Source organism: Labeo rohita, chromosome 5, assembly GCF_022985175.1.
Source record: "Labeo rohita strain BAU-BD-2019 chromosome 5, IGBB_LRoh.1.0, whole genome shotgun sequence".
Classification (NCBI taxonomy): Eukaryota; Metazoa; Chordata; class Actinopteri; order Cypriniformes; family Cyprinidae; genus Labeo; species Labeo rohita.
The window spans coordinates 13,519,669-13,542,509 of NC_066873.1; the positions used below are offsets into that span (position 1 = coordinate 13,519,669).

At 35.2% G+C, this 22,841-nt stretch overlaps 4 protein-coding genes across 4 annotated transcripts; 3 read left to right on the top strand and 1 right to left on the bottom strand.

Moving 5' to 3' along the window:
• Window positions 1-1,209: 1,209 nt before the first annotated feature.
• On the bottom strand, window positions 1,210-6,246 carry fam78aa (family with sequence similarity 78 member Aa). The gene is made up of 2 exons (XM_051108766.1): window positions 5,275-6,246; window positions 1,210-2,860 (listed from the first exon to the last, which is right to left on the bottom strand). The coding sequence occupies exons 1-2, from the start codon at window positions 5,532-5,534 to the stop codon at window positions 2,332-2,334; spliced, it is 789 nt and encodes a 262-aa protein (XP_050964723.1). The 5' UTR covers window positions 5,535-6,246; the 3' UTR covers window positions 1,210-2,331.
• A 1,673-nt stretch (window positions 6,247-7,919) lies between these two features.
• On the top strand, window positions 7,920-15,199 carry plpp7a (phospholipid phosphatase 7a (inactive)). The gene is made up of 2 exons (XM_051111341.1): window positions 7,920-8,539; window positions 13,814-15,199. The coding sequence occupies exons 1-2, from the start codon at window positions 8,071-8,073 to the stop codon at window positions 14,200-14,202; spliced, it is 858 nt and encodes a 285-aa protein (XP_050967298.1). The 5' UTR covers window positions 7,920-8,070; the 3' UTR covers window positions 14,203-15,199.
• A 2,328-nt stretch (window positions 15,200-17,527) lies between these two features.
• edf1 (endothelial differentiation-related factor 1) lies at window positions 17,528-20,614 on the top strand. Its single transcript, XM_051111324.1, has 5 exons — window positions 17,528-17,717; window positions 18,010-18,061; window positions 18,136-18,296; window positions 18,387-18,480; window positions 20,304-20,614. Exons 1-5 carry the CDS (start codon window positions 17,643-17,645, stop codon window positions 20,363-20,365), a joined length of 444 nt encoding a protein of 147 aa, XP_050967281.1. The 5' UTR covers window positions 17,528-17,642; the 3' UTR covers window positions 20,366-20,614.
• A 129-nt stretch (window positions 20,615-20,743) lies between these two features.
• On the top strand, window positions 20,744-21,986 carry LOC127166205 (putative uncharacterized protein BRD3OS). The gene has a single exon (XM_051111325.1). The coding sequence runs from the start codon at window positions 21,234-21,236 to the stop codon at window positions 21,486-21,488; it is 255 nt and encodes an 84-aa protein (XP_050967282.1). The 5' UTR covers window positions 20,744-21,233; the 3' UTR covers window positions 21,489-21,986.
• Window positions 21,987-22,841: the final 855 nt, after the last annotated feature.

The following is a 22,841-nucleotide window of genomic DNA, read 5'->3' on the forward strand; positions in this document are numbered from 1 at the left end:
TAGAAATGAGTACCTTGGTTCTTTTAAAATTTGCATACATACAAAATTTGTGGAAAAAGACACATTTTTTTCAAGTCGTTTCCAACTCTGACTTTGAACTAATTCTGTAGAATGGCCCATACATGTCTTTTTTATTGTTGTTTCATGATTTATCTTGTGTGAAACTGTATGTGCTGAGTTTCCTTATCCAGAATTTTAATCCTAAAATAAAGTTTTAGGATTGTGAAAAATGTATAACAAATAAAGACTCTTTGTCAGATGTTTTTCCATTGAACCTCAAAATGCTCTTTGGATCATTTTAAGTAATGCTGGAAAAATATGATCGGCAGATTTCAGACATATTTACAGAGTTCATGTTGCTGCAAAACACACTTGTATCATAAACTATAATTAATTGTAAATAGAAAAATTTAAAATGCATAGAATCATTTTCAGCAGTGCTTTTAGAATTTTGGACCCAGCTGAATATTAAAGTCAGAAAATTTAGAGGCAGTAAATCAATAAATAAATTGTTCTCATCCAGATATTTACATCAAAATGAAAACAGGTATACTTACAGGTATATATTCATTCTTTACAGCACAACATTAAAGAGTATTTGTGTGTTAAAGTTTCAAATCAAGGAAGTTACATAAACTATCTAAGATCTTCTTAATTAAAACCCTGTAATTTCCTGGAGAAATAAAGTGTAAGAAGTAATCTGTACAGATATACGCCTACGTAAGTCTTGGGGGAACTTCTTAAAGTTGGCATGAAAAGAAGAATCACCATATCCATTTTCTGCATTTCTAAATTAAACAGATTTCTAGTCACTGATTCATTTATATTTACAGTAAAATTACTAAACAATGTGATAAATACGGATGTCCACAGAGTCTCTGCAGATACAAGACTTTTGAGATTTAAATGAATTCATAAGAGTACAAAATAGGACAACTTGGAGTATTTTAGAATCAGGTCATATAGTCCCTCTTGAGAGGACGCTCTCAAACAAAGAACAAAGTTTGTGTGATTCAGATACAATTATTGGTCATAGTTATCAAATAAATCAGTGCTATGAAATTCAAATGTATTGTGAAGCAGTTTTGCTTGTATGACAATTTATTTAAACTGACAAACAAAATGAGTATTAGGCTAGTGAAGTTTTAGTGAAGTTTTTAGTGAAGTTTTGATTTGCAAACTGTGGCAACAAAACGCAAAAAAACAGTATTTATTGTTACACACTGATTTTATTGTAGAATATCCATCTTATCTTCCACATAATGGTTCTCCACGTCTAAAATGAGATGAAGTACCTGAAACAGCTTGTGCAACTGAAAAGCTGCCTCTTAAAACATGAGAAGACAACTAAATTATTCACAGTTCCAGTTCAAGGAACATCTTGTAAGATGCCATGGACACAAGTGACGTTTGCAAATGTGTTTCCTGTAATTGCACAAAATAAAAGGCAACATTGTTTGTAAAACATTGGCCACACCATACTAAAAATAAATATAACTCTGTTATAATCGGCTCATACTACATGAACAAACGATTTCAGTTTACGTTAAAATAGGAATCCTCAAATCTGGCTCCAGAGTTCAGCTCTAACCCTAATCAAAGACACCTGGGTATGCTAATCAATGTCTTCAGGATCATTAGAAAATCACAGATAGGTGAGTCTGGAGAAGACTGGATCTCACAAGATAAATATGAGTATCCCTGCTTTAGAATAATAGATTTCATAAGGCCACATTTTAGTCCATAGCCAAGTATGCAAAGGCCACACCATTTTTTCTTACAGATATTACAATATCCAAATATTAAAAATATTTAAAAACAACACAGTACACAATATAACAGATGTGTGCCCTTAAAGGGACAGTACACCCAAAAATAGTAATTCTGTCATCATTTATTTCCTCGTGTTGTTCCAAACCTGTATGATTTACTTTCTTCTGCAGAGCACAAAAAAAGATATTTTGAAGAATGCTGGTAACCAAATGGTTTTAGGTTCCACTGATGTTATTCATAGTAAGTCAGTGGGATTCAAATCTGTGTTGTCACCAACATTCTTCAGAATATCTTCTTTTGTGTCCGCAGAAGAACGTCATACACATTTGCAATGACTTGAGGTTGAGTAAATGATAAGAGAATTTTCATTTTTAGGTGGACTGTCCTTTCAAACAGCCTATCAACCATCAATAAATACACAAATAATACATTTGTTCCTTTAAAACTTTAAATCAGCAACGCTGTTGACTATTATTCTCACTCACTTCATGCCATTTTATATTTAACTGAGCATAATTGAGTCATTTCAGTTTAAGAAAGTAAATATCCTTCATGGGATCAATATTTTGGAGGTATGACCACAATGGGCTCCCCATTTCTAGGCCGCCACATTAGAACCTGGGCATCGTTGGCATTAGGCTTAAGCAAGGCGTTTGTTGGAATAGGCTCATTTCTGGCTAGGACTTGAGGCTGTTCCTGGATCAGTGGCTCCACAACTATAGCTCTTTGACCCAGAGGCTTCATTGGATCCACTTTAATGCAGAGCTGCATCCTCCAGCGGATGGTTCGAAGAAGTATCATCTCAGCTGTGGTTTCGTTCATGGCTACCAGCCATGTGGTGAAGCGTTGGTCCCTCTGGATGGAGCTCAGGAGAGGGGGGCTGCTGGTGGTGCCCACCGGGACACTCCACGTCACACTTGGGCAGAAGTTGTCATTCATGCTGACTGTGAGTTTGGTGCTCTTCTTAGTGGGACCCACTATTGTGTACATCTCAGTGGTGCAGCCGTACCAGGGGTAATTCACACCATCTGAATCACTAATGGCCTGGATCTGCCCACATTTCAGCTCTGGGAGCTCCCAGCTGGATCTAAAGAGAAAAGATGAAACTTATTTCTCTGATGTTGCTCTTAAAGTTGAGGTCAAATGTTTATATACACCTTGCAGAATCTGCAAAATGTTATTTATTTTACCAAAATAAGAGGGATCATACAAAATGCATGTCTTTTTTTATTTAGTACTGACTTGAATAAGATATTTCACATAAAAGATAAATTTAACTTATGGGTAAATGTAACTTATTTTGTCTTATGGGTTAACATGTAAGTACCTTCTGTAGCTTCTGAAGGGCAGTACTAAATTTAAAAAATATGATATTTAGGCAAAATAAGAAAAAATGTACACATCTTCATGTGTTCAAAAGTTTTCACCCCCTGCTCTTAATGCATCATGGAGCATCCATGAGTGTTTGAACCTTCTGTAATAGTTGCATATGAGTCCCTCAGTTGTCCTCAATGTCAAAAGATGGATCTCAAAATCATACAGTCATTGTTGGAAAGGGTTCAAATACACAAAAATGCTAAAAACCCAAAGAATTTGTGGGACCTGAAGGATTATTCTGAAGAACAGCGGAACAAGTGTTCAGGACAAACAAAGGACTCATGAACAACTATCACTAAACCAAAAAAACACAGCTGTGGATCATTCAGGTAACATAGTATTAAGAATCAAATGTATGTAAACTTTTGAATATTATCATTTTTATAAATTCAACTATTATTTTCTCTTGTGGATTATATGTAAACATCTTTTATGTGAAATATCTTATTTAGGTCAGTATGGTTTTGTATGATCCCTCTTATTTTGGTAAAATAATTAACATTTTGCAAATTCTGCAAGGTGTGTGTAAACTTTTGACCTCAATTGTATACTGAAGTGAGTTAATACACTCTTGCATCAGCGATATACCCTAAATATTTAAGCTAATTCTTGTTTTTCACCCAAGTTGTCATATTTGTTATATCTGATTAAATGTAACATTACATCACTCGCTCTCTAATGGATCCTCTGCTGCGAATGGGTGCCGTCAAAATGAGAGTTCAAACAGCTGATAAAAACATTACAATAATCCACAAGTAATTCACACAGCTCCAGTTCATCAGGTGATATCTTGTAAAGGGAAAAGCTGCATGTTTGTAATAAACAAGCCCATCATTCACATGTTTTTAATTTAGACTGTTCCATTGAGTCCTCATATTGCTTTTAGATATTGCTTTATCCAGTGATGTTTTTATCAGCTGTGTTCTGACGGCACCCATTCACTGCAAAAAAAAAAATCCATTGGTGTAAAGCTACATTCTTCCACATCTGTTCAGATGGAAAACAAACTCATTTACATCTTGAATGGTCTGAGAGTGAGTCAGTTTTCATTTTTGGGTGAACTACTCATTTAACAGTAAAAGAGTAAATAGTATTTGTGTTACAGTTTCAAATCATGGAAGTTAAAAGGACTACATATAATTTTCTTAATTAACAGTTTGCTACAGAATGAATGTTGTGAATAGATCATCTTAGTAGAAATAAAGCCTCAGCTAGTTTTCTCAGGACTGACGCTGGTAAGGGACAAGCCTTTTGTCCTGGTAGGGGTGTGTTCAACGTTACTGCTTTTAAGGAAACAATCTCAGGAAATTGCACCATAAACATCACTAACATCCTGAAAAATCGTTTTTTACATAGTTCCTTAGCAGCATCATGTCACCTAAACTACACAGAAGAAAGTTCAAATCAAATTTTTACAATATTTCAAAAGTTCATTTTTACAATCAAAGTTCATTTTTACAATATTTCAATGGTATTTTACTGCCATGTAAACCAAATGACAGACAGTAGCAATGATTTTAATAGACATCAACTCTTTTTTTCGTTTCTGATAACAGATATGCAGAACTGTATTATTGTTTTATTTCTGCTTAATATGCAAAAATAGTTTGCAACTTATATAAGTGCAAATGTATTCACATCTTTGTTTTGGCTTTGTTTTGATTTTTAAGCGTCACTTTTTCAACTGAGAATGAGTGATTGCTATTTATAAAGTTAATTTTTTTAAATAACAGTTAAGAGTAATTATCCAAACATTAATACATTAAATAGCATATTTAACCAATGAATATTGTTAGATGCAAATCTTTAGAGACCCATATTGTGTGCCATTTATGGGTTCACTTAAAAATAAAAGTTCCCAAATGGGGGTTTTGTAGCAATGCAGAAAGACTGTTTTGGCTTGCACAAAGAAGCTATAAAGAAACGTTTGTGCAGTGGAAAGTTTCCATTAATGCTAATGGTTCTTCCCAGAACCATAGATGTCAATAATAAACCTTTATTTTTAAAAGTGTTAATGGCAATCTGAATATCAGCCTCTAGATTCTTGGGGAGCATAACGATTTCCACATTTTCTTTTTTAAAAGGGCCCAAAGTATTGTCTATTTGTACAACGAACACACTTACACTCCTTCATTCCCATATATATTGAAGAAATCCATTTGATTGCAAGCCTGGATCCAGCCCACAGTCCAGATCTCTTTGCAAAGCATGGGTGGCACCTGCACCTGAGCTGATGCCCTGAAATAAGGCGTGCGGTATCGCAGAACCACATTAGACGACTCATCGATGACAGTCGGACTGGGATCAATGGAGGCTTGCAGTTCCAGGACTGTGATGTTCTCATGAAAACTTGGCTTGAGTTTTACACTCTGTACACATCCCATGGTGGAGGCTCTTCAGACTGGCAGCACAAACACCCATCAGTATCCAAATGAAGCAGCAATATTCATGATGAGAGAAAACAGGCCCAAGTCTGTGGCCACAGTGCTATGACATGATTCCTGGCATGTCAGCATAAAGAATCATTTCACATGTCTTGTAATCTCCTAATACAGCATTAGTAAATCCCAGGTCTTTCCCTTCCTTCAGTCAAGCTAAAATAATTTAACCTTACATATTCAGTCTTATATTAGAATACATTTACATTTAAATTAATAAATAGCTATATCCTGTTGGTTGGTCAAAAATGTATGTCAGCTCATACGTGCCTTTGATTTAAAACTAGAAATGTCTAAGAAGCACCTGATAGGTACCGTCCAATAGTGCGGCATTAGGACCTGTTACGCTGCGCTCCAGTCAACAGTCCTACGCCGTTGAGTCGCCCCATAATTCAAAAGGTCCTTCAGGATGACAAGAAGAACAAGCAACATTGCTTGAAGTTTAAATCCAGAGTTCCGTTACAGGTCGAGCTCCACGCTGCGTCTTCTGGCATAACTTGAGACCACAATTTCTGGTGTCAAATCAAATATCGATGCTCTTAATTTCTGCGTCATATCTGAGAGATTTAAAGAGCCTGACCAGCCGGGTTACTTTGTGTCGCCCTTGTCCTATTAAAGGCTGGTCAGGTTCCTCTGGTGTAATACAATACTTCAGCTGTTGGCTTTTTTTATCCAAGCGGCTTAGAATTAGACTTCCCTTCTTGGCGACGTTTTGCATCCTGGGTAGTGTAGTTTTGAGTCGGAGACATTCCACAGTTATCTGGTTTCAGTAATGATTTTTATTTTTTTTTAATCTGCAAAAGAAACAGATGATGAACCATTTTATGAGAAGCATAACGGGCTGCAGTGGATGACTGTTATTTATAAAGCCTTATTAAGTCCACTGTATAGGCCTAGTGGAGCTATAAATTTCAGTTGCTTTCACAATAAGCTTTAATGTTTACAGTTTTCCAGATGCTTTTCTCTGAAAATACCCATGCAAAGCAACAATAAAATAACAAATAAACGGAGTGAGATGTTATGGAGTAACTGAGTTTTTGGTATATTTGTTATAAAGGCTTTTGTTTAAATGTAAATGAAATTTCTATTTGATAATAATAGTTTAGGCACTGCATTTCTAAAGTGGCACAGTTTTAATTATATTTAACATTGTTAGATGTTTTTTTTTATTATTTCTTCTGCTCACCAAGCCTGCATTGTTTGATCCAAAATACAGCAAAATAGTGTGAAATATTCTTACTATTTAAAAATAACTGCTTTCTATTTGAATATATAATATATATAACGTCATTTATTCCTGTGATCAAAGCTAAATTTTCAGCATCATTACTTCAGTCTTCAGTGTCACATGATCCTTCAGGTATCATTCTAATATGTTGATTTGCTGTTCAAAAACTTGTATGATTTTTATTATCAATATTTAAAACAGTTGAGTACATTTTTCAAGATTCTTATACACTATAACATTAAAAAGCTAGGAGTCAGTAAAATAATAATAATAATAATAATAATAACCAAAAAATGTTTTATTTATTTGTTTTTTATTTTATTTTTTCAGAATATAATCAAGGATGCTTTAGTTTTTCAGAAACCAATCAAGGATGCTTTAAAATGATCGAAAGTGATGCTAAATAGATTACAAATGATTTCTATTTCAGATAAATGCTGTTCTTCTGAACTTTCTATTCATCAAAGAAGCCTAAAAAATTCTACACAGCTGTTTTCAACATAATAAATGTTTTTTTTTTTTTTTTTTTTTTTTTTTTTTTTTTTTTTGAAAAGCAAATCAGAATATTAGAATGATTTCTGAAGGATCATGTGACTAGAGTAAAGATGCTAAAAATTCAGCTTTGAAATCACAGGAATAAATTACATCTTAAAATATATTCAAATACAAAACAGTTCTTTTAAACAGTGAACATATTTCAAAATTGTACTGTTTTTGCTGTACTTCGGATTAAATAAATGCAGGCTTGGTAAGCAGAAAAGACTTCTTAAAAAAAAAAAAAAAAAAAACATTAAAAATCGTACTGTCCAAAAATTTTGACTGATAGTGCACATTTTTTTTAAAAATAAACCAAAAAAACCCCAAACAAATCGTCTCTTTAATTTATTTTTTACGCAGCGATGACGCGTTGCAGCTACAGTACAGTGCATTAAAAAAACACAACAGATAGATAAATACAATAATTTTGTCTATGCATGTATTTCTTTTATATATATTTTTTAAAAGCAAAGACAAGGAGATTATCTGAGCTGAGTGTCATTTGTTTATCTTGATTTTCGGGAGCATGTGGATGCGTCTCATGTATCCAGGCGGCTGGAATGTCTATTTTTAGTATAACTGGAATAGAAGTCGCAACACTTAGAACAGAGCAAGACATGATCTGGGAATGGACATGGTAGACCGTTCACTGACTCTCTGTGTGAAGAACAGGACAGTAAAACACATTTAGGCTGGAAGGTGCGTAGAGAAATCAAAATGCCTGCGAACCAGACTCGATCCAGGGTGAGGGAGCGAAACAATGTGCTGAACAGACCCGAGTTTATGTCTCTAAATCAGCCTTTGAAGAGCGGTAGCGGTGAAGCTCGCGGCACCGCACGGAGGCCGCCGCAGAGACAGCAAAGTCAAAACCAGCAGGGCGCAAATGCGCAGCACGAGTCGCCCGAGAACAATAAGGAAAGGAAGGAATTACCAGAAGAGGACTGCATGCAGCTAAACCCCTCATTCAAAGGCATCGCTATGAACTCTCTTCTGGCCATTGATATCTGCATGTCTAAACGGCTCGGTGTGTGCGCGCACACCACATCGTCGTGGGGAAGCGTGCGCTCTATGGTCAAGCTCCTCGCACTCACTGGCCATGGCATCCCGTGGATCTTCGGCACAATTGTGTGTCTCACAAGAAGCAACACGTTGGCGGGTCAAGAGGTTTTGGTCAATTTGCTACTAGGTAAGTTTTAACGCATTTCTGACGAGGAGTAATAAACAAGCGCTCTGGAGAACGTCCGAATGTTATCAGAGTCTGAAAATGTGTGTGGCTATATAAACATTACTATTTTGGTCACACATACGGTACTGTGATTGAGAAATGTGTCCTTGTAAACCACCATAGACCGAGTGTCTGACAGAAAGAGTATATTCTATTGACTTTTGGGCTCATTTATGCTAATTTGGGACTATTTAAATTCTTATTCATTTCAGTGTTAGGTAGTCTATGTGTAATGCTAAATGCATTTGTATTTGTAAAGCTCTATCTGAAAGGTGGACAGGGATTTAAATGTGATGTAGCCTACATTTTGGTTTCCCACGGTTTACATCTGAATATTTGATTAAAATGACATTCAGATCAATTATGTACATAACTGAGAGTGAAAATAAGAGAATGACTATGAGTAAGATTGTAATTATGATCAAGTATGACAAGCACAAATAATTTTGATATGAATTTGAAATCACGCTGTGCTCACACTCAGGGTTTTTAGCAGCTTGTGAAGATGCTGTTGGGTTTGTAGGTCAGTGGATGAGGGAATACAAGGATATGTGTTCAGACTTACAAACGCATGTGACTAGTTCATTGCACTTCAACATAATGAAAAGATTTTCATTTAATACTCTAGAATTTATTATTTTTACTACCTTTAATTTCACTTTCTTTAAAGGGAATCCGGGGTATAAATACTTGTAAGGCTTAATATAATGTAATTGATGTCTCTTACTGAAATATGTAGTAGAAAACCCATGAGAGATTTACAGTGTTTAAAAAAAAACACATCGTATTATATATATTTTGGACTGTTGCCATTATTTTGATGATGTCAAATGGTTGCGCTTGGTGAGCTACTGGTGCTACCTGTTGCTATTTTTACCGCAACACAACACAACATTGTGTGGCTTTTGGTTATTTTTTACAGTCGAAGGGCAACAAAAGAAGCGATGTAAGTCTTCTCTGCTTTTCTATTGATAAGACGAACAGAAAATAATGGAAAGATGCATGCGGATGAATAAAACCTCCTAAAGACCCACGTCTTTCTCTTCAATTTAGCCCTGATGCCTTTGAGGCTTTTAGTAGACCACAACTACTGAAAGAGCTTTTAAAAATGGCAGAGACAAGAAACACTAGATGCCATCCTGGCAGGATGTAAACATGCCGACACATTTCAGTAGCTGTAGTCATTGTATCAGTATTTTATTTTCCGAGGTGTGTTGCAGTAAAAATAGCAATAGGCAGTAGCTCACCGAGTGCCATCATCGAAATAATGGCGCCAACATTGTCCAAAATATGTGTAAAACAATGTGTATTTTTAAAATAACATGAATCCCTTATGTGTTTTCTACTACACTTCTACTACTTCCTTTCAGTTAGAGGGATCATTTACGTTATATAAGGTCATACAAGTGTTAATACCCGGGGTTCCCTTAAAAGGATCTAAATTGAAACTGAAACCCAAGAATCAATATTCTCTCATCATTTACTCACCCCCATGAGTCAGTAAATCTTCCCATATGAAGATTTGAAGTAAAATATTTTAGCGTGGTTGGTCCATACGATGCAAGTGAATGGTGACCAAATCTTTGAAGATCCAAAAGCTCATGACTGTAATGTAAATGTGACCTAGTGTTTTAATCCATGTCTCTGAAGTGATATAAACCTTAAAATATCAGTCTTGCTAGAAATTTTCCTATTATTATGGGAAGATACCAGCCTCTTGAGCTCTACCATTGGAGAAAGTTTAAAGGTCAGCTTGGATCATGTGTGCTTTGATGACCAATCATATTATAGCCTGAATGTCAATGAACATCCAGTAAACAAAGCCACTAGAAGGCAAGCCTGCAACCTTTAGCCAAAAAAAGTGTAATGGCTAAAGCTAACGCTGCACCACAGGGAAGGAGGCCAGCTGCTGTTTTTTTTTAATGGAAGTCAATGGAGGAGAGGCTTCACAATGCTGAGTAAACAGCTTTTTGAGGTAATTTTTGAGGTAAATGCTAAACAATAGTAAAAATTGAAAATTTGGCTTTATAAGAGAAGTCACAGACTTTTTGCAACAGGTGTGATTCAGCTTATGCACTTCATTCATTCCTAAGGTATCCGTAAATGCAGACTGTGTCGCACAACTCTGACTGAAATTCAATGATGTCAAGGCTGTAATGTGATTGGTTATCAAGCCACACGTGATCCAAGTTGACCGTTACATTTTCTCCGATAGTAATACATCTCCCAACAGTAAGATAATCTCTGCAGTAATTTGCTGTTTGCAGATACCATAGAAATCAATGAGAAGTGCCATACACCGAAGCCCTGTTTACACTAGTGCATTTTCGTTTTAAAACAGCATTTTAAAATAAAAACGATCCTCGTCTACACTGGCATTTTCACTGCATTTCAGAAACAATCTGTCCACACTACACAACCAAAAAAACAGCGAATGCCAGGAGTTGTGCACTTAAAAACAAAGCCCACTAGACAGTAATCATGTGCTGATTCTGAACACATCTCTCACTGACAAAGGAGTATAACGTTACTTTAAAGGCTTGCACACTCAACTGTCTGCGAAATAGAGCTTTGTGCTCTTGTATCCTACCTCTCTCATTCGGCACAAATCCAAATATTCCATAATATTTCCATATTTGCAATGCATCCAAATGATAAACTTTTATTTATTATGTAACTTATAGACTTTGTACTTCAGTCACGTTCTAACGGTGACACAGTGAGGTGGGCGCGCTGATGTTTTGTTCACTGTTTTTATTTTGATAAAGTACCAACTGTGCTGTCAAGTTAGCAATGCTAGAAGCCTGGAACTGATATGTTTTGTGTTTGTGTGCGCCGGCCTGATTACTTCAACTTTCCTCACACCAGCAAAATCAACAAAAATCAAATAGGATGTCGCTTTCTGCCATTTGAGTTTCCTTTCTGTCACAAAACTGGACTGAAACTCAGCAAGTATAGGCTACGTTATGTGTGGCACAGTTTTTTCCCCCTTGTCTATCAGTATATTTTAAGTATTTCTTCCATGTATGTATATATGTACTGCAGATTTTATAGCCCATATATGACATTAATTTAATATAATATTTAGTATTTTCACATGTCGGTGGAAAAAAAATGTAATTTGTATTACTGTCTGTTTAAAATAAATGAAAAGAAACCTAGCATAGTAGATTTGTTTTTTTGTTTTCTGTTGTACCGAAAACCATACAACCATAGATATGTATACAGTTACAAGTGAGCATGATGTTATTGTTTACATGGTCGTCAAGGATACGCAGAGCGAATGTGGGCAGCCATGCCATGGTTTTTAAAAGTCTCAGTTTTGGTCTGTTTACACTGAAACACAACCCTGAAGTTTTCAAACTACAACAGCGTCTGCAACATTTTCAAAAGAATCGAATTTCAAAGGGGTGGAAACGCCGGAGTAGTGGAAACGACGGACGCAACACTAGCAAAAAGAAATGCACTAGTGTAAACATAACCTGAATCCTACCTGTCACAAAACTACCTGTGGCTTCTCTTTTTCATTTTCTAAATATATTTTGTAAAGCCTAAAAATAGACTAATCAATGTTTAAACATATGTTTAATGGCATATATTCATTAAGAGAAAAGATTTTTTCCTCTCAAAATGAGTTTATTCACCATACTAGTCTCTCCTCCACTGACGTCCACAAACTTTTGTCTCCTCCACAGTGCACAGCGTTAAGGTGTTGTCACATTTGTCAGCAAATTTTCACGAGCAAAAGCTAGTCATTTCAATAGAAATCCATGTGATGCGAAAGATTTCCTCATGAAGATTTTGAAAACTTGGAAGTTTGCCTTAAAGGAGAAGCCCACATCTAAAACAGAGATTCACATATAATGTACTCACCCCATTGTCATCCAAGATGTTCATGTCTTTCTGTCTTCAGTCGTAAAGAAATTGTTTTTTGAAGAAAACATTTCAGCATTTTTCTTCATATAATGGACTGATATGGTGCACCGATTTTGAACTTCCAAAATTGTATATAATACAATTTATATACTTTTTAATGTCAAATGCTCGTCTTGTCTTACTCTGCCTAAACTGTTTTTGTTCCGGTTCATAACAGTTAGGGTATGTCGAAAAATGTCCTCAACTTCAAAATCATCCTATATCGCTGTTTTACCTTTTTTGTTAAGGGTGTTTGATCTTCTTTGCATGTTCACTTTGCAAAGACTGGGTCGTTACTTCTGCAGCGATGTAGGATGATTTTAAAATGATTTTTGAAGTTGAAGGAGAAAATACGATTGGAGTTTTTCGAGTTCAACGAGAGGCAAGACGAGCATTTGGAGAATAAAAAGTATTGAAATTGTATTTCTTTTTAATGAAAATAACTGATCATTTCGCTAGATAAGACCCTTCTTCCTCGGCTGGGATTGTTTACAACTGCATTTGGGATCATTTGAAGCCGCATTTAAACTGCATTTTGGAAGTTCAAAATCCATCAAAGTCCATTGTATGGAGAAAAATACTGAAATGTTTTCCTCAAAAAGCATAATTTCTTTACGACTGAAGAAAGAAAGACATGAACATCTTGGATGACAAGGAGGTGAGTACATTATATGTGAATCTTTATTTTGGAAGTGGACTTCTCCTTTAAAGTGGCTCTGATTTTTTTCTTGTCACAAAAGTCTCAAGTTCATTAGTTCTAACATGATATTTTCGAATACGTACAGAGATACATTGGACAAAGCTTTTGAACTAGTAACAACGGATTTGGATCTGTGACAAAAGAAAGTAGCGGGACTTTGACTTCTACTTATTTATTATCCACCTTTTTTCATGTAAGAGTGGGTGTGGCCATTTGTAAATTTTATGGGTTTGGCTTCCGGTCTCATCTGTGTCCAGCTATTTGTAGCTGTACAAAACAGCTCATTTTGCTGCTTGATATTGCAAATTGGTGTGTCTTACCATATTATTTTAATGTATTATCTTGATTATGAGCACACTGATTTGTGGTGCAAACAGTTTTATAGTTTACTGCACATTGTTAGTCTTCTGGGCATCTCCCTATAGCGGCTAATGAACTGGAAGTCTCACCCATAGGCTTACTTTCACGTTGAAGTAAAAGGTGGATATAAAAGCAGTATTACACTCACAAGAGTGTTATAGCTGTCGGTGTGATGACTTGTGGCCAAATCACAGCTATAGACATTCTTGTGAGTCTGATATTGCTTTAATAATGTGAATGAAAATGTGATTGCTTTACAGCTCTCTTACTGGATGTGATGACTGTAGCAGGCATGCAGAAGTTGGTGAAGCGCAAAGGGCCATGGGAAATGCCGCCCAGCTTCCTGGACTACCTGGCCATGGACATCTATTCTTTCCCAGCAGCCCATGCAAGCCGAGCAGTCATGGTGTCTAAATTCCTGTTGGCTCACTTGGTGCTTGCAGTCCCTCTGCGTATTTTGCTTGTGTTATGGGCAGTCCTCGTTGGCATGTCCCGTGTGTTGCTGGGTCGCCACCATCTGACAGATGTCGGATGTGGCTTTGCCTTGGGATTCCTTCATTACACTTTAGTGGAGATGGTGTGGCTGTCTTCCAACACTTGCCAGACTCTAATATCCATAGGAACATTCAACTGGAGCCCCCTCTACTGATCAGCACACGTCTTTTGAAGGATTTCAAAAGTCGCCGTATGTTTTTTTTTCGTCAGTTCAGGTTAAGTGCCCTACATTTATTCTAAAAAGTACTTTATTAAAAACATTACCCTAAGCAGCACACATTCATACGCTTGATCTGACCATTTCTTGTTCCATTTCTGCCAAAGCAATATCAAGTTTGGAAAAACGCTTTGGAAAAGCATCAGGTGCACAGTTTTTCCTTTCGCTTTAAAAGAAAGGATGTTGATGCAAGTATTTTTTATTGCTAACACTGATGAAGGCCAAATCAGTATGTGTGATTTATATCAATCGGCTGATGGATTTTATTGATCACAGTAAGTGAGCGAAACATTTGCTCAGGGACTTTATCAAGCAGCATAATCAGAGTCATTTCAGATTTCTATTTTCTTGGAATTTTACAATGTATTTGAGAAAATGTTGTAAATGAAACCATCATGGATAATTTGAGAGTTTTTGGACTGTTGTCTGGAATTTGAATTCAGTCAGACCTTTCACGATACTCTGAATGCATCACATTTGTATGAATATAACTATGTAGGCATTCAAATTGAACATTTCAAGCACATTTTTCACTTTTACCAAAATGTTGTTTGTACGACATTGTATGTTGTTTAATTCTTATCGCTGCAAGCCCCAGATGTGCCATTTTATATGATTTCCACGCCAGGGTTATGTATGGAATAAGTGAATCTCTTCAATGAATTTGATACATAATTGTTGTAAACCAAACATCTTGTTGTGCTGTACAGATTAAAAAAAAAACATAAATGATACATGAATCAAACAAGTTGTACATCTTTTATCAACAGCTTTTATTAATTTTGAGTAAAACTGTGAAAATATGTGTGTATGCATGTGTGTGTGTTTTTGGATTCTTCATGCCTAAAAATGCAGATATGAATACTTATAACTCTACGCTATCTATAATGAAATGATTATGCGATATGAATAAAATGCAGTTTATGTAACATGATGCCAACTTTGTACATTATAAGATTATAAAATCTCAAGAAAATCTCAAAAGCTGTTATGATGAGTGATCATCTGCAGATGGAAGATGAAAGACAAAGAGATGAAGAAAGTCTTGACAGCTGATGTGGTAAAATTACTACAGACACGGATTGTGTTTGCAATGCATGTTTTACATAAATGTGCTAGAGATCAAGCTTCTATTGAAATGGTTGCTTAATATCTCAGCAGCTGTCGATGTCAGTCTCCCCACCCTCTTTTGCTTATAGCAGTGATCTGCCAGTGCCTGACCCTGACTCAGCAGTCTATAAATACCAGCAGGGGTCAGTCTCTGAGTCCATGTTCATGCTAGCGACTATTAGAACCCCAGCAATGCTCCTGTGACCTACATACACTCACATATGCAGACTGTTCACTATTGATTTAGATTTGATTTTTGTTTAATAAGCTTGATCACATTTTGTGTTTTTTTTTTTTTTTTTTTTTTTTTTATAATGGAAGAGGAAACGTGTTTCTCTACACGTCCTGGTCATTTATAGAGTTTCTTTGAGCAAAATTCCATTGCAGATTGAGTAAAATTCCTAAAGGTATTAAAGTCAAATTCAGTAGAACAAAAGTGCTATTGTTCTTTAAGATTACAAGAACACAAAACACCTTTGATCATTTGATCAAAGCACAAATGAAAATGCATACACTGCCGCTCAAAAGTTTGGGATAAGTTTGTTTTTAATATTTAAGTCTCTTATGCTCATCAAAGTTCCATTTATTTGATCAAAAATACAGAAAAAAAATATGAAATATAATTGCAATTTAAAATAGTGGTTTTCTATTTTAATATACTTTAAAATATCATTTATTCCTGTAATGCAAAGCTGAATTTTTATCAGGCATTACTGAGTCACACATTGTGCTGCTTAATATATATATATATATATATATATATATATATATATATATATATATGGAACTTTTTTTTTTTTAGAATTCTTTGATGAACCTTTTCTAACAATATAAGTCTTTACTATCACATTTCATCAATGTAACACATCCTTGCTGAATAAAAATATTTTCTTTCAAATAAATAAATAAAGAAAAAAGGTACTGACCCCAAACTATGAACAGTAGTGTATATTGTTAGAAAATATTTATATTTTAAATAAATGCTGTTCTTTTATATGTTTTATTCATCAAAGAATCCTGATAAAAAGCATCACAGGTTCCAGAATAAATAAATAAATATATATATATATATATATATATATATATATGATTTCAATTTTTAACATTGATAATAAATCATATTACAATGATTTCTGAAGGATCATTTGGCACTGAAGACTGGAGTAATGATTCTGGAAAAAATATATATTCTATTTTAAAGTATATTAAAATAGAAAACCACTATTTTAATTTGCAAAAATATTTCACAATATTATTATTACTGTTTTTTTATGTAGTTTTAATCAAATAAATGCAGCCTTGATGAGCAGAAAAGACAGAAAAACAATAAAAATCTTACTGATCCGAAACGTTTGACTGACACAAATATACAAATACATACTTTGTATGTATGCTTGTTTTATATATACTTTATTTGTTTTATATATATTTCATTTAAATTTAATTAAATTGCAAATCTGTAGGTTTAGGCAATTTTTTCATTAACATAAAGTAACAATTATGAAAGTTTTAAATTGATGTTAAATACAACTCTGTTAATTAATATGCCAAGCCTTTGTTTATTTTATTATTAGGCTTTATTGTAACTTATTATTTACAGAGAGGACATGGGCCAAAATCAAACCCTTACTGGAGATTACATTAAGTTTAACTCTATTAATTGACAGGTATTAATATAATTATTACCAATTTTACTGGAATTTTATCTGTAATTTAGAATTTGCTTGAACCTGTTTTACAATTTAATTGAATCCTTAATCTTACATTCCAAAGATACTTTTATTGGCTAAGCAAACAAACAAAGAAATGTTGTTACCTAAAAACCATTAAAAAGTAAAACACTGCTCTTAGAATATTATATTCAAAAGCACTTTGGTCTATTCTCAAATAAATAAATAAATTTCAATCGAAAACATAATTTTTAATGAAAAAACATATTAAAACAAACTTTGTCATTCCATTATGTTGTTGCGTCAGATGCCACGCAAGGCAAATTAAAAGCTTTGATAACTCATAACGCAGTTAATTAAATATAAGACAGATAAAAACACAATTGTTTGTTTCTCGGCACCCTTTAAAATAAATATTAACCTACACACAATACGATTCAGGTTAATGCACGTTAAAGGGGCTTGTTGACATGTGCCTCATACCGTGACGTATATCCGGTTTAGTTCACTAGCATAAAGATCAGGGACGTGCCCGACAACTTGTCCGCTCCGTTGTTGCCTAAAAATCAAACACTTCTGCAAATAATTGTCGACAACATGGCAGAGAGTGACTGGGATACAGTGACTGTTTTGAGGAAGAAGGGATCGGCTGCGCAGTCGAAGTCTAAGCAGGTATTTCACAGCCATCTGCTAACATAGTTTGCTGACGTTATTAGTTCACGCTCGACAAACACATTGTTGCTGTGACCTGCTTTCACATGTTTCGCCTCGAATAATGAGCAAAATTGCTTTCATTTGTCATTAAGTTTCAAATATCGATTTGGGAATTAATACAGTAGAAATATTATCGTATTGTTTGTCGAATTAGGCAGGATACGAAACGTGGTGGAAGCCTTAATAACAACAGTTCACGGATGTTCGTGGAGTTTCGCTTTACATAACGCTAACAGTACTTTTGTTTCAGGCTATAATTTCTGCTCAGAGGAAGGGAGAAGCCGTCGAAACATCTAAGAAATGTAAGAACATAACCTTTCGTACATAATAAATGTGTATTCCAACTGGAACTAAATGAAAAATGTCTTTTTCAAAGGGGCTGCTGGACAAAACAAACAGCATGTTGTGACCAAGAACACAGCCAAGCTGGACAGAGAGACAGAGGAGCTCAGCCACCAGAGAGTGTCTCTGGAAGTAGGGAAGGTGATCCAGCAGGGCCGTCAGAATAAAGGCCTCACCCAGAAAGATCTGGCTACTGTGAGTATTTGCATGACTTACCTTATGATTCATCTTTAATTTGATCATTTACATATAGTTATGTAAAATATAATTGTGTGTTTCTTGCAGAAAATCAATGAGAAGCCACAGATCATTGCAGAGTATGAATCTGGGAAGGCCATCCCCAATAACCAAGTCATGGGGAAGATTGAGCGAGCCATTGGTAGGATTTTGATTTTGCTGAACCATGCGTCACTGTCACATAGGCTGTGTCTCATATTTTTAAATACCAGATCATTGTAGAAATGCCTTATTTGTAGGCCTGTGTGTCACCTGCAATTAAGCGTTTTCATGATGCGTCAACAATCGGCCATATTGGTGGCACTGAATGTAAACTGCTACTAGGGCTGCACGATTAATCAAATGCGTTTATGAGGCGCACTTAGTCAGTAAAGCCGAATGCAATTCATCTGCGATTATGAGCGCAATTTGGCGTAGCTTGTCAGTGATTTACGGCTCTGTGTATTAATTGCCGCTCCAGCTGAACGCACCTGATGGAGCTTTACTACTAATCAAAGTACCGGCTCTATCGACTAAGCGCGCCTCATAAACTCATTCGATTAATCGTGCAGCCCTAACTGCTACTGAACTGAATGGAACTTGCAAATTTTGCTGATTATTGCTGCTGAAAGTAGTCAGTTATTGTCATGTTTTGGGCTGTACTAATCGGTCAGACCAGGAAAAACATTTGAAATATTATAGACTGGCAAAAGTTGTAACAAATCAAGGAGAAGAGTGCAAAAAACTGTCTGAGGAACAAAAGGCATTTGTGGTTGGCCAAACTGAACCAGGATTACCAGGGCAAGAATCTTGACAACATTCGTGTTTGTTCTTATCATTTCTGGTAGGTGAAATATTAGGCTAATATTTTAAGTAATATTGCTTGTACATATCTTTACCACATGTTAACTTTAGTTTGTCAAAGTATTGCGCTCTGTCCTGCTTACTGAGTGCTTCTCTATATGATTTAGCAGCTTCCACACTTTTTTCCTCTGGTTTAACATAAACTAGCAGGACAATGTATTCAGTAGTACATTAACTGTGCAGTCAATGCTGTTGTTTACATCTGAGTATCTCCAATATGGCCACTGATCAAACCGTGATGCAAGCGCAAACCCTCTATATATTCTGCAAAAAAAAATCTCTCATAATGGGAATCCAAGATAAAAATCAACTGGTGTTCAGCCTGTCATGTGACCTCTTTATGGATTCACCATTTGTGTCATTTTTACTATTTTTGAAGTCTCTTATATGCACTAAGGCTGCATGGAAAATACAGTAAAACAGTAATATTGATAAATATTATTTTAATTTAAAATGGTTTGTTTTTATTTTAATGTTTTCAAATCTTATTTTCTTCCAGTGATGGCAAAGCTGATTATTCAGCATTCCTTTTTCCAGTCTTTTTCCTAGTAATTTTTTTTTTGTAACATAAATGTAACTTTTTTTTTTTTTTTTCAGCATAGCTTTTTTTTGTAACATCATAAATGCATTACAATAAAAAAAAAAAAAAAAAAAAATTTATAATGTAATAAATGTAACACTTTTTTTTTTTTTGGTAACATGATTAATTTTTGTAACATTATAAATCCATTACCAAAAAAATTCATGTATTCTTTTTTTTTGTTTGTTTTTTGTTTTGTTTTATGTATGTGTGTGTGTGTGTGTGTATATATTTTATTTATTTATTTATATATTATATTATTATTATTATAATATATATATATATATATATATATATATATATATATATATATATATATATATATATATATATATATATATATATATATATATATTGTATTGATCCCAGACTTTAAACATTAGTATAGATCGTTTTAAACATTTGTTAAAAGAACTAGTTTCTAGTAAAGTAAATGAACAAGCACTGCATTCCTTTTGATCAGAACAAACAACATTTTAATTCATGCTGTAGCCTTTGTTTCTTTTCCCTCATTGTTGAAATATTTTCTGTTTCATTTTTAGGCCTGAAGTTGCGTGGAAAGGATATTGGGTTGCCTCTCGATTCTGGTCCTAAGACGAAATGAGAACAAAATCCTCGAAAGATCCACCATTCACTGAAACCTTTCAGTACTTGTATGATCTTTACAATTAATCGTTATTAATTGCTGCATTACTTCATATTTTCTCAATTCAATGGTGGACCAGACACTCTCATATTGCCACCTACACAAAAGGCTTATTATCTAACGTTTTATGTCAGATGATGAAGACTTGGATTACTTTTTTTTTAGCTTGCTCACTGCTTTGAAATAAAAACTTATTTCTATGTCTGATTAAGGTGTCTTCTAAATTACTTCGCATTTTGTTTCCAGCTAATGTAATTCTATAACTAATTAGAGAATCTCAGTTTAATGTTAAACGCTGGGTTTAATATCAAATATGTTTGCTGTGCGAATTAACTTGCGCTCGGAACTATTAAAAACGGCTGTAGTTTGCAGTCGGACTCACATTCATGCGGACGTTGTTGCCACAGGCAGCCGCCGGCGTTGTTGGAGTCTAACTGGCCGCTGTGTTTTTTTTTTTTTTTTTTTTCTTCCCTCAAATTATTACACAAGGAAAACCGTGAACGGTTGAAGAAGTCTGAGAACAAAGAAGACTTGGTTTTCGTAAAACTACTACCGATATTTCAACTTTAATAAGTGGCGTCGCTTATTGCTAACTGCATGAAGCACCGCCAGCCAACAAAATGCAGAGAGGATTAGCATTAAAGCCTCATTTTGATTACGCGCAACTGGTGAAGACAAGCGTTTGAAGTCGCTTTTCTTCCTCCATCAAACCTGCAGCTTCGGGACACTGTTCTACAAAAATGATCAAAACCCAGACGACATACGAGATGTTCACCCTCATGCGAGATTCAACACGACGTCTGGCCGCACTTCATCGTTGCTCGCAATGACGGAGCGCCATCCTTTAGCCGAGAAGGCGATGTCGGAGAGCTACGCTCGGCTCCGGTTCAAGGACACATCTCTGCTGATTTGGCAGCAGCAGCAGCTGGAGCTGGAGAAAGCTCCTCCGACCAATTACCTGAGCCGCAGTCAGAGCTCCTGGTACAGCCAGTACGGCAACCAGGCAGTTGTGGTACGGGACAAAACAAGTCTGAAAGACTCCGATAGCACTGGACAATCCCGGATTTGTGCTGTTATGTGATCGCGGTATTCTTCTTGTGACTGAAAAGTCGCTTCACACATTTGAGTGTTACTGTAAAGTCAAAAGTAACGTTACTGTGATCCGTCCACATGTCGTTTTACAGACAGTCGGTGGTAATGTTTACACTGAGCTTCATGAACAATAGATTATACAGTATTTTTAAGTTTTATACAGCGCAACAGCAGTATCATTAGATGAACATAACTGGTTTATTCTCGTTGGGCCTACAGACTAACTAGTACCAAAACTCAATTTAACTTATTCAAAATCCAAATTTTAACCCAGAATAAAAGTGAACACACATATTTCACCTCATTGGATACCCCAATTTATCAAACTCTGTTTAATTGCTTTAAAGTTAATGTTTTTGTCCTTGGTAGCTTGAAGAACTTGGGAAAAGAAAAAAATTTGTTACTCAAGAACCAACTGACTATTTATCTATCTGTCGCATTGCGTTATATGTGTAGCAGTGTAAATAAACGAGATGTATATGTATTACTCCTATATCTGGTATTTTATGGGTTTGCCTTCTGGTCCAGCTATTTTTAGCTGTACAAAACAACTGGTTTTGCTACTTAATATTGAAAATTGTTGTCTTACTATATTATTTTAATGTTTTATCTTAATTATGAGTTCACTGGTTTGTAGTGCAAACAGTTGTACCCTTTTCGGCACTTTGTTCTCGTTGATACAGATAATGAGCCGGAAGTCTCACCCATAGCAGTGTTGCCAAGTCCGCCGTTTTCCTGCAGAATTGGGCTACTTTTGCCTCCGGTTGTTTTTCCTGTCCGTGGGTTGAAGTGACTCCAGTAATGTGATATTTAGCACCTGGAATGAGAATTTAACTAGGGGAACCCTGCCAAAAAATGTGTATTTTACCCCCCGGAATGCGATTGGGTGGGTTTTGTTGTGAAGACCTGGCAAACCTGACCTATAGACTTACTTCCACAATGAAGAAAAAGGTGTATACATTACTGAGAGGAAACAATGCTTTGTTACTTTGTTTCATTTAATGTAGAAACATCTACAGTTTTGTAACGTGAATTACACACAAATAAGTTTTCTCTTCTAGTGGTGTCTACTAACACATTTATATTATTAAATATGTGATGCTGGACCACAAAACCAATCATGAGGGTCAGGGTCAATAGTTTGAAACTGAGATTTATACATCTAAAAGCTGAATAAATAAGTTTTCTGTTGATGCATTGTGTGTTAGGATAGGACAATATTTGGCCGATATACAATGATTTGAAAATCTAAAATCTGAGGGTGCAAAAAAAAAAAAAATAATAATAATCTAAATATTGAGAAATCGCCTTTAAAATTGTCCAAAAATTAAGTTCGTAGCGA

What these genes read in the sequence shown, in the direction of transcription:
- fam78aa (XM_051108766.1), bottom strand. Translation starts at nt 5,534, where the DNA reads ATGGGATGTGTACAGAGTGTAAAACTCAAGCCAAGTTTTCATGAGAAC. An exon ending in ATATATGGGAATGAAGGAGT is followed by an intron (nt 2,861 to 5,274) that starts GTAAGTGTGTTC and finishes TTTTCTCTTTAG; the next exon opens with ATCCAGCTGGGAGCTCCCAG.
- plpp7a (XM_051111341.1), top strand. Translation starts at nt 8,071, where the DNA reads ATGCCTGCGAACCAGACTCGATCCAGGGTGAGGGAGCGAAACAATGTG. An exon ending in TTTGGTCAATTTGCTACTAG is followed by an intron (nt 8,540 to 13,813) that starts GTAAGTTTTAAC and finishes ATTGCTTTACAG; the next exon opens with CTCTCTTACTGGATGTGATG.
- edf1 (XM_051111324.1), top strand. Translation starts at nt 17,643, where the DNA reads ATGGCAGAGAGTGACTGGGATACAGTGACTGTTTTGAGGAAGAAGGGA. An exon ending in CGCAGTCGAAGTCTAAGCAG is followed by an intron (nt 17,718 to 18,009) that starts GTATTTCACAGC and finishes CTTTTGTTTCAG; the next exon opens with GCTATAATTTCTGCTCAGAG. An exon ending in CCCAGAAAGATCTGGCTACT is followed by an intron (nt 18,297 to 18,386) that starts GTGAGTATTTGC and finishes TGTTTCTTGCAG; the next exon opens with AAAATCAATGAGAAGCCACA.
- LOC127166205 (XM_051111325.1), top strand. Translation starts at nt 21,234, where the DNA reads ATGACGGAGCGCCATCCTTTAGCCGAGAAGGCGATGTCGGAGAGCTAC.